The 10845-nt window shown below is 68.5% G+C and overlaps 1 protein-coding gene across 1 annotated transcript; it reads right to left on the reverse strand.

The window, feature by feature from the left end:
• Positions 1 to 88: 88 nt before the first annotated feature.
• Positions 89 to 10845, reverse strand: AKNA (AT-hook transcription factor; the record flags this gene model as incomplete). The annotated part of the gene is made up of 22 exons (XM_082492551.1): positions 89 to 879; positions 1234 to 1399; positions 1722 to 1847; positions 2547 to 2648; positions 2731 to 2889; positions 3073 to 3176; positions 3432 to 3605; positions 4014 to 4200; positions 4301 to 4533; positions 4768 to 4874; positions 4977 to 5184; positions 5381 to 5554; positions 5640 to 5767; positions 5977 to 6139; positions 6237 to 6337; positions 6449 to 6508; positions 6614 to 6765; positions 7333 to 7489; positions 7987 to 8061; positions 8649 to 9628; positions 9744 to 10016; positions 10833 to 10845. 22 exons carry the CDS (start codon positions 10843 to 10845, stop codon positions 597 to 599), a joined length of 4125 nt encoding a protein of 1374 aa, XP_082348677.1. The 3' UTR covers positions 89 to 596.

Here is a 10845-nt window from a genome sequence, read left to right on the forward strand (position 1 = left end):
AGCAGAGGGGGGGGGGGGGGGGCACACGGGTCGAGCCGCGGCGCTGAGCCCCCTGGGGACGCCTGAAGGTTGGGAGAAGGGTTCAAAAGGGAATTGCGGGTGTTTCTGCCCACGCAGGCACAGAGGTAAACGCAGCTGCCAAGAGGGGGGGGGGGGGGGGGGGATGGACCTGCGTTGCAGTAGGACCTACGCAAAGTCAGAGCATCCCCAGAAGTGCTCAGCTCGGGGTGGCTTCCGCCTTAGGGGACGTGGGGCCACCCCCTTGGTCCCAGGGGATGGTGTCCGCCTGCCGGGGCTGTGCTCGCGCCAGAGGGACGGTGCAGGTCTCGGGGAGACCTCTGCCCATGTCTTGCCCCGCTTCTTGCAGCTTGGGTGGTCCTGAAAACGGACGGACAGACGGACAAGCGATGCAGGAGGTCTGGGGCAAGCAGGATGAGGATGGGAGCCGGTGCAGGACCCCGTGGAGATGCCTCCAGCCCTGGTGCCCCCAGATCTGGCAGGGAGCATCCAGTGCGGGGAGGCTGATGGGGGGACCGTCTTCTTCCTCCTGCCCCCTGCGAGGGCAGGGAGGGCTTTGGCAGGTGCCGGTGGGACCCTCAGAAGAGGCAGGAGCCTCGCAGGTCCCGTGCTCGGCTCAGCTCGGCACCCAGCGCCCGGCTCATGCGGGTGGTGGTGAGCCTCATGCTCTGGGCAGCCTCCACGGCCCGGCTCAGCGACCGGTTCAGGTCCTCCAACTCATCCAGGTCCAGGGTCAGGCAGCGGTGGTGGGCAGCGGCGTGCGGCCGGGGGGGATGCTCTGCCCGCCGGGACCCCGCGGCGTGTTGGAGGGGGACCCCGGCCATGGCTGGGGCTGAGGTAGGTACCGCTGGGGAGCAGTAGCTGGGAAGAAGAAGGGGACACGGGCTCGGCTTTGCTCCATGGGCTGTGTCCCCGTGGGGCTCTGCGCCTCCACTCCGCCGTGTTTTTCACCCCTCTCCCCCTTCTCATCCAGCTCCAACCCCCAGCACCCATCTCCCTGTGCTCACCCCCATGCAGACCTCCCCCCCCAAAAAAGAAGCCAGGGGCTGCGTGACCCCGCTCCCAGCCACCTCCCACCGGCGTGCCTGGGCTCCCAGGGCAAACCAGTGGGTCCCTGGGGTGGGCACAGCCCCTCCTGGGTTCACCCTCCTCCCCCGGGAGATGCTGACCTCCCCTCTGCCCCCCCGCCCCCTCCCCACCGCAGAGCATCCTTACAGCACGGAGGGTCCGTAAGGCACGAGGGGGACGGGTGCAAGGCAGCCGATGGCGGTGGTGGCACCGGGGCTGGCCGCCAAGTACCAAAATCCGGGTTGCTCCGGCTTCTCGGCGCGGGGACCGACGTGGGAGCCTGGGGGAGATGTGCCACCGCGGCCCCGCTCCGCTGCGGAGAGGAAGACGGTTAGATGTCCCCAAGGGTGTTTGTTAGATGTCCCCAAGGATGTTAGATGTCCCCAGGGGCATCAGGCATCCCCAGGGGGGTTCAGGGTGCAGCAGCCCCAGGTGAGCCCCCCCCCGTGCCACGCTGGGCTGCCACTGCAGGGTGGGAACACCCCTGCCCGCAGAGAGCGGGTAGTGGCACCGCTGGCCGTCACTTCTGTCCCCAAGCAGTGCGCCAGCGGTCCGAGGGGTGTTCCCTGTCCCCCCCCCCCCAGCCCAAATGCAGGGATGAGCCGTGCCAAGCATGTGCCATCCCCGTCACCCACCGTGCGCGGCTCCGTCCCTGCCGCCGGACGCGGGGGTGACCACGGGTGCTCGGCACATGGGGCAGCGCGTCCTCCTTGGGGTGCTGTGCCGGGGCTGCCCCGCGGCATCGCCCGCCCGGGAGCCGGCTATGGAGAGAGGAGCCAGTGTGTTCGGGAACGTCCCCGCGCAGACGGTTTGGAAAGAGCAGAGGGGTTTTGGGGGAGCGGCAGGGACTTTCCCTGCAAGGTGGGAGGGGGGGGGACATGGGGGGGCAGCAAAGTGGGGGTCTGAACAGGAGGGTCTGCAAAAAGGTAGGGGTCTGCAAAGGGGGGGGTGGCTGCAAAAAGGGGGGTCTGCAAAAAGGGGGGTCTGCAAAAAGGGGGGTCTGCAAAAAGGGGGGGGAGGTCTGAAAGAAAGGGGAGTCTGCAAAAAGGGGGGTCTGCATAAAGGGGGGTCTGCATAAAGGGGGGGGGAGGTCTGAAAAAAAGGGGGGTCTGCAAAAAAAGGGGGGCTGCAAACAAAGAGGGGCTGCAAACAAAGAGGGGCTGCAAACAAAGAGGGGCTGCATGCAGGTCAGTTCCAGGCAGGCAGGGGACACAGCAGAGCCCGGCTCCGCGCTGTCACCCGGGAACGGGCTGGCTTAACCTTCAGCTAAAGGACAGGGCTGGGGACAGGTCCCAGCAGCAGGGAGCAGGGAGGGCAGCCCAGGGCAGGGGGGTCTGGCCAAGGGGCAGCGGGGAGAGCCCCGAGCCTCTGTAATTAATGAATTCAAGTCATTAGCAGCTCCGTTAGCGGGCGTTAGGGAAGGCCAGAAGGGGCTGGGGGCTGCTCCCAGTGCCACTCACCCGACGGCGTCCCGCTCCCGCGACACCGGGGGCACCCCGGGGTGCCCGGCTCTTCTCGTGGTGCCGGGGCAGCGCATGGCATCCCCGTCTGGTACCGCGTCCCTGCCAAAACCCAGCGTGAGTGTGGCCGGGGACCACAACATGTGGGGGGTCACCCCTGGGGCTGACCACCGCTGGCACCCACCTGTGTATTGTCCCCGAAATGTCACCGCACCGGGGGGTCTCCCAGGGCTCTTCCGTGGGGAGGGGGTGGCCCGGAGCCCGGCAGGCGAGGGGTCTGACTCGGAGGCTGTGGCGGAGGAGAGGGAAGCCGGGTGGGATCCAGCGGGTCCGTGCCTGAGATCTGCAGGATGTGGCCCTGGGCTGAGCGGTGCTGGGTCCCCCCGGGGCCACCGGGACCTGCCCTGTGCCCGTGGTCCCGCAGCCCCACCAGCACCCCGCTCTGTTTGGGGAAGGGGAAGCGGCGTGCAGGGAAGAGTGCGTCCCCGCTGTCCCTCTGTCCCCACCCCAGCAGGGTCCCACTTACTGAGGTCCAGCTCCGGTCTGTCCCGCGGCAGCGATGCCGACCTCCCCCTCCTGGTGGGTGCGACCCCGGGGGCCACCCTGCCCCGTGCCGGGGGGCTCGGCTCCCTGCGGAGGGGACAGAGCCGCTGTCACTACCCAGACCCCTCAGTGTCCCCACAAGCATCCCCCCGACCCACCACCCTGGCACAGCCAGGCTACTGCCCCCCCCCCGGCCCCAAGCCCAACATCTCCCAGGTCGCAGCAGACTGGGCTTGTCCCCATGCCCACGGGACACCAGGCACCAGTGGACTGCTGCCACCAGCCAGGGGTGACCACTGCCACCCTCCCCTCCATCCCCCTCGGGTCCTTCCTGCCACCTACCCCGAGGGTGCTGCATCCCTGGGGGACGATGCTCCGCTGGCCCCCGGCTGCCTCCTGGCCGGAGTGGCACGCGGGGTGGATTTTCCCTCGGGATAGCTGCGGGAGCGGCGCAGACTCTCCTCCAGCCTCCGCCGCAGCCGCCAGACCTCATCCCGCAGCGCCCGGATGGCCTGGCTGCAGCAGGACAGATGCCACGGTGAGGGACGCCCACAGTCAGCAAAGCTCCCAACAGTGCCGGCTGCCACTGGGTGCCCTGGGGGGGGGGGGAGCAACCCTGTCCCCCCCCGGACCCTGTGCCTGCCCCCATCCCCACTAGCCAGGACCTAGTGGCTTACGCTGTGATGCTCCCCAAAACCAAACCTGGGGCTTCTCTGGGCTGGGGTCCAGTCTCAGATGGCCCACACATGTCATGAGTTTGCAGGACTCAGCCCCAGCTTGGGTCCTGGCTCTCCCGCAGGGAAAACCCGCTGCTGCCCAGGGGAAGATGATGGTGCCTTTGGGGACTTTGCTTAGTGGGGTCCCTATGTCACCCGGGGCGGGGGGTTCAGCCTGGTTTGGGGTGGGGGGTACATAGACACTCACTCGCGCTGCAGACGGGAGCCCAGCAGGTCGCAGCGAGCCGGGTCGAGGGACGGCGGGTTCGGGGACAGCGGGGTGGGGGACGGTGTTTCAGGGGCTGGTGGGGGGCTGGCCGGGCCCCTGGCCGTGGTGGGGGGGTGGTCGCCAGTGCTGGTGCAACTCCTGCCTTCTGCCTCCGAGTCCATGTGAGCTGGGGAGGAGGGGGGGCACGGTGAGGCGAGGGTGGCAGCAGGGGACATGGGGGTTTTTCCCCCGGGGACCCCTCCCTGCCCGAAACGCTGCCTACTCACTGCCGTCACCGTCGGGTCCCACCTCGCTGCCCGCGCTCTCGGCCCAGCGTGGGGGGGAGCTGCTCTGCGAGGGGGTGCTGGGGGGCAGGCGGAGCCCCCCCCTGCCACCCTGCCCGCCCGCGGGGTAGATGCCCATCAGCTCTGTCTTGGAGGGAAGCGGGGTCACCTCTCTCTTCTGCGGAGGACGGAGGGTCGTGGGGACAGGGATGGAGGGTCCCAGCAAGCCTGGGGTCCTGGGGACGGGAGGGGTCATGCAGGCAGCCCCCATGGCTCATCCCCTGGCCATGGGCCACCCTGAACATCTCCAACACCCCCCCAAAACCCCCTCCCTGCTCCCCACATGCTCACCACCTCTTCTCCCATCTCTGCTCCCCTTCCATGCCCCAAATCCACTTGGACAGAGCTGACAGCCCGTGTCCCTGAATCCCTCCCCGCCCCGGAGCGAGGGCAGGGACCCCGAGCCGTACCCAGTGCTGGGGGGCCGGTGCTCAGGAGTGTGCACGGTGGGTGACACCCTGCTGGCCTCGGAGCCCACGAAGCCACTGTCTGTCTCCGGTGACACAATGCGCTGCTCCTGCAGATGCATTGGGGAGAGCAGAATTGGTGCTGAGCGCTCCCCACCCAACAGGGTCTGGGGGTGCTGGTGGATGGGGACCCGCAGCCAAAGGGAACTCACCTTGCGGGGTCGGTGCTGGGCAGCACTGCTGCCCACCCCGCTGCTGCAGCGGGACAGGGGTGCCCGTGATGATTCGGGGAGCCCCAGGGGGAGCTTGGCTACCTCCGGTGGCTCCTCAGTGGTGGCAGGGGACAGGTGGCCCCGTGTCCCCCTTGGCCATGGGAGCTCCTCGGGGGGCAGCGGCACGGCTTTCCTCTCTGGGGGGTGCCTGTGGGGAGAGGACAGAGCACGAACGATGGGGCAGAGCAACCCCAAACGTGGGGAAACGCCCTGGTGCAGCCAGCGATCCCATGGAGGCTGTTAACTCTGAAGCCTATCAATGCCAATGACGGAAAATCTGAGACTTGACATAAAAGCTCCCACTCGCCCTGCCTGGGGGGGACTTGTCCTCCCTCACCACTTACAAGGGGGAGGTCTCGAGGTCGGCCTCCTCTTCTAGTGACCGTGTCCTGCAGGGAACCTTGCTGGGGCCGCTGTCCCCTGCTGCAGGTCCATCTGCCTCCTCTTGGGACCCGCTCTCTGCCAGGCTCAGCTGCTCCAGGCTCAGCGACTCCGGCAAGGACTTGAAGTGCTTGTACCTGGAGGGGACCCACAAGAGTTGGTAGTTTTGGGGAGCCGCTCCCTGCCCCCGTCCCCCCCCATCCCCGCCGTGCGGGCACTCACTGCGCCAGCAGGTCATCGAAATCCTCCTCCACTCGGAGCTGCTTGCGCCAGAGGGGCCGGGGCAACCCCTTGGTCACCGCCTCGCTGTCCCCCGCTGTCCCCTGGGGACCCTCCATCAGCGCGGGGCTCTGCAGGGCAGAGTGAAAGGGGGTCGGAGAAGCACGGCCCCCACCCCAGCTGCAGCAGGGTGCCCCCACCCCAGCATCCTTGTACCCCCCCAGCATCCTTGTACCCCCCCAGCATCCTTGTACCCCCCCAGCAGCCTTGTAACCCCCCCAGCAGCCTTGTAACCCCCCCAGCAGCCTTGTAACCCCCCCAGCAGCCTTGCCCAGCTCACCTCGGGGCGTGGGGAGCGGGTGGCCGGTGGTGGGGAAGGGGTCGGTGGGCAGCGGGGCTGGGCTGGGGGCTGCGGGGGGAGCTGCCCCCCAGCCCCCGGCTCCAACCGCTCCTTCAGCTCCTCCAGGCGCAGCCCCAGGTGGAAAATCGCCCCTTCCACTGCGCTGCAACACAGTGACCATCAGTGCCGGGGAGACACCGAACCCCGCAGCACCGGGGTTTTGCTGGTGGGGAGGGGGTGGCGGGGGGTCAAACACTTACCGGTCGGGGTCGAAGTCCCCTGAGACCCCCGGGTGCTGGTGCCGGGCTCGCAGGTACGCCCGCTCCAGCGCATCCTGCGCATCCTTCAGCTTCCTAAACCTCTGCAGCGGCACAAGGGTGATGTCCGAGCCCGCCAGCTCGGCCCCCGGTCCCCACTGCCCCCCACCCCGGCCCCTCCGCACATCCCTGGGGTTGGGAAGGGGTTGACACACCTGGAGCTGCTCCCGGGGCGCGGGGTTCCCCATCCGCATCCAGCCCTCGAAGGACTCCACCTGGCCGGGAGAGAAAGGGCTGAGCTCAGCCCTGCTGCAGCCCCCCCCCCTCCCCGCATCCTCCCCCCCCTCCCCGCATCCCACCCCCCCCCTCCCAGGGCTTGCCTGCGCCTGCAGCTTGTGGGTCTGCCCCACCAGTGTCCGTGTCAGCTGGGTCCCCGGGCAGCGGCACGGCCCCGGGCAGGTGGGACAGTGTCCCCCGGGTGGAGGGGGGGAAGGAGGTGACCCCCCCTGGTCTGGTGGTCCCGGTGCTGAAGCTGTGAGAATCATAGAATGGTTTGGGTTGGAAGAGACCTTTAAAGGCCATCTAGTCCCTGTCGTGAGCAGGGACATCTTCAACGAGATCAGGTTGGTCATCAAACCCCATCCAACCTGGCCGGGAATGTTTCCAGGGATGAGGCAGCCACCACCTCCCCGGGCAAGCTGGACCAGGGGCTCACCACCCTCAGCATAACAAATTCTTCTTTTTACTTAGTCTACATCTATCGTCTTTTAGTTTAGAACCATTCCCTGTTGTCCCATCGCTCCCCTCCCTGATCCAGACTCCCTCCTCAGCTCTCCTGTAGCCCCTTTAGGCACTGGAAGGGGCTCTGAGGTCTCCCCGGAGCCTTCTCTTCTCCGGGCTGAACCCCCCCCAACTCTCCCAGCCCGTCCCCCCAGCAGAGGGGCTCCAGCCCTCCCAGCATCTCCACGAGAAACACAAGGACAAGGTGATGCTGGGGTGCGTCCCCCCTGCCACCGGCTGAACATCCCCCCCCCCAAAAAAAAAAAAATCTGGAGCAGGAGGGCGATGAGCCGGATGGGGGAAACACGGTTGAACTCACCTGCACCCGGCGAGGCCGGTGGGGCCGGTGCTGGGGCCATGCTGAAAGCCGCCGTCCTGGCCCGCGGGATGCTGAGGGCCATCACCCGGCAGCCGGTGCCCACGGTGCCCATGGCGAGGCTGCGGCTGGGCCGCGGCGGGTCGGCGTACAGGCTCACCTGGGGACAGGCAGAGGGCATTGGGGGCACCCAGCCTGCACCCCCCCCCAGCGCTGCCCACCCCGACGCACCCACCCCCATGGGGACACAGCGCGGGGTTGGGGGGGAGGAGGGGGGGTGTCACAGCCGGGCACCGGCCGTGCCTCAGTTTCCCCACCCGCGCCGTGTGCGGGGTGGGAGGGTGACACGGGGACACGCTTCCGCCCGCTCTCTTGCCATGTCGGTGATGTGCCCGGCAGCCGCCCCTGCCATTTCGGGGACGTTCCGGCACAGCCACCTCCCCGGCGTGGTGGGGACCCCTCTGGGAAAGGGGAGGGGGGGACGGCAGCCCCCGGCTTTGCAGCAGCTTCATCCCCCCCCTTCCCCAGGCTGGGCGTGCTCAACCGCAGCTCCCCGGGAGGAGGAAGAGCGAGGCCAGGGGAGGAAGACACCCCAAATAACCCACCCCCAGGGAAGGGGGAGCAGAGGGGGGGTTCCCCCCCACCCCCAGCACCCACCCTGGCGCCCAGGCGCAGCTGGTCGATGGTGTTCTCGGCCTCGGCGTACTTGGTCAGCAGCTTGTGGTAGTCGTCCTGCGGGAGGGGGGGGGGACACACACGCAGCGGGTGACAGCACCCGGTGTGGGGACAGGGGCTCGGAGGATGCTCAAGGGATGGGAGGCAAAGGGAGATGCAGCAGGGAGGGGGCATCCCTGCGTGGGGGTGGCGGGGGGCTGCCATGGGTGTGGGGGGGGACACCCTGGGGTTCAGAAACCCACCCCCCCCAAAGCAGCCAGCCCATCTTGGTGCAGATGTGACCCCTGTTTCTCTGCGTAGGGGACAGCCTCCCTCTCCTCCCAGGGGACAGGAGGCCATCCCAAGGGACAAGCATGCTGGGGGGAGGGGGGGGACAGACACGAGCATGGGGGGGGTGTATACGCAAACTGGGGGGGAGAAGAGCATCCCTGCTTCCAGCCCTGAGTGCTGCCCTCATCCCTGCCTGGTCCTTCCCTCCTCGCCAGCCCCCGCGCAGGACTGGGAAGAGGTGACCACCACCAAACCCCTCATTGGTGACACAGGACTGGTGACACCTCCATTTTGCCTGCACCCCCCCCTCCCCCCCACTCTGGAGTCCCTCCCAGTAATGCCCCTCTGGCTGAACTGGGGGAGCCGGGCGTTACCTGGAGCTGCTGCACCAGCTCGGTGGCTTGCCTGGGGGACCTGAACTCCTGCGGCAGCCCGGCGGTGGTGGGGGGCTGCGGGGGGGCCCCCTCCCCGCTGCTCAGCAGCACCTCGCGGACGATTTCGGCGGGGGATTTGAAGCCGATGGGGCCACCGGTGTCCCCGGGATGGGCAGGCAGGGCTCGGCCCCGCGGCGGCCGGTAGCTCTGGTCGAACTTCACCCGCGCCTCCACCTTGGAGAGGTCGGGCAGGGGGTGGTTGAGCCGCCCTCGGCCGTAGCGGGTGCCCTCGGCCGTGCCGGTGCCCGGTCCCGAGGGATCCCTCGCCTCCTTGCCACCCGCGTGCCGCTGCCGGGGGCTCAGCGACCGTGACTGCCGGCTGGGCTTGGGGGGCAGCACTGTGGGCACCGCTTTCTTGGTCACCCCGGACCTGCCGTGCAGTTGGGGTGCAGGATGGGTCCCCGCACGCCAGGGCTCCCCGGTGGGTGCCAAGCCAGTGGTGCTGGGGGCCGGTAGCCCCGTCCCAGCTGGCTGGGGCTTGGGAAGGGGCTCGATGCTGGTGGCATCACGCAGGTCATCGGTGGAGAGGCACAGCTGGAGGCTCCGGCTCAGGGTCCAGCCCTGCCTGTGCCCCCCGCCGGTGTCCCCGGCCGCGTCCCAGCCCCGGTGGCGGTGGGACGGGGTGGCAGGGCCAGGACTGGCGTCCGACAGCCCTGAGGTTTCACCGCCATCCGTGCTGCAGCTGTGGGGCTGGCAGAGAGCCCGGCGGCCCCGCAACCCCTCGGGGCTGCCGCTGGACCCCGAACCCCACCGGCCCTCGTAGGAGAGTTCCGGGTAGGGCTCCCCATCGCTCTCTGCCCCCCAGGGCCCCTCGTCCCCCCCGGAGCTGCCCCTCTCCTCATCCTCCTCCACCAGTTCCTGCCGTGGGTGCCAGTGACCCTCCTCTGCCGGGGACCCCTCCTCCAGGTCCTCGCCGTCTCCTGCAAAACACCATCACGGTGGGGCTGCCGCCAGCCAGCCGGTGCCCCCCCAGCACCAGCAGCTCCTGGGACCCCCCCACGAGGGTCTGCGGGCAGCGGGGAGGGGAGGACTCACCCCACGGTGGGCTCCTGGCATCCTCCCCCCCGCCGATGACCCCATCCTCGTCCATCCGCCTTTCAAAGTCGTCGTCTTCCTCCTCCTCCTCCTCCTCCTCCTCTCCCTCCCAGCGCGTCAGCTCTGTTTGTGTCCAGCGCAGCCATGGTGCCGGGCTGGCCATGGCCCGCGGGCACGGCGTCCCTGTCACTTGCGCCGCTTCATGGCCCGGCAGCGGCGGCTGGCTGGGGACCTCCTTGCCACGAATGTAGGTCACATCATCGCCGCCGCGTCCTGGGGGGGCCGAGGCAGAGGGAGAGATGCTCAGCGGGACACAGCAGGCTCTGTTTGAGGTGTCCCCCCCCCAGCTGCCAGACCTTCCCCCATCCCCCTGACCTTGGGGACAAGAGCAATCTGCCACCACGAGGGGGTGACACCCTCGAGCCATCCCCCCACCCTGCATCCCACCGTGAAGCCGGAGCTGCAGCGTCTCCCACAGCCATGATGGTCTCCAGCGGTCCCCATGGGGAAGGAGCCCCCCAGGGCCACCCCAAAAGGCATTTCCCCCCAGGGCAGGCACCGGGAGACACCCAGTCCAGAGGTCACCCCAGCCAGGCAGCCACAGCCTGGGGACCATCAGCAGTGCCATCATGGTGCAGGATGGTGCCGGGGGAGGCAGGAGCACCCCGAGGCCCCTCTGGCTGTGGGGGGCTGACAGCGAGAGGGATCACAGCAGAGGCCTGGCACACTCGCTCCACTGATGACCTAAAAGCAGGAGCTCACCCTCGCCCCGCTCCACCGTGTGTCAGGGTCCCAGAGCCGCAGCAGCAGCAGCTCGAGAGATGCCGGATGCCGAAAACCCAACCACAGGGCGGGTAGCGTGAAAGGCCACGGGGTTTTCCCAGCAACGTCCCCTCAGCTGGATTTGAGCCTGCCCGTCCCCCCCCCCAAAACCCAATTTTGGCTATGGGGTGCTGGAGGCGGCAGCTGGTCATGTATCGGTCTTTGGTACTGAGCACCGCACCGGCATCACCGGTGGCCACCCCAACCGCATCCCCAACCCAACGCCGGAGCATGGAGGAGCAACCAGTCCGTGAGGGACGCACTCACCTCGTACCAGCAT

Source organism: Vanellus vanellus, assembly GCF_965231255.1.
Source record: "Vanellus vanellus genome assembly, chromosome: 18".
Classification (NCBI taxonomy): Eukaryota; Metazoa; Chordata; class Aves; order Charadriiformes; family Charadriidae; genus Vanellus; species Vanellus vanellus.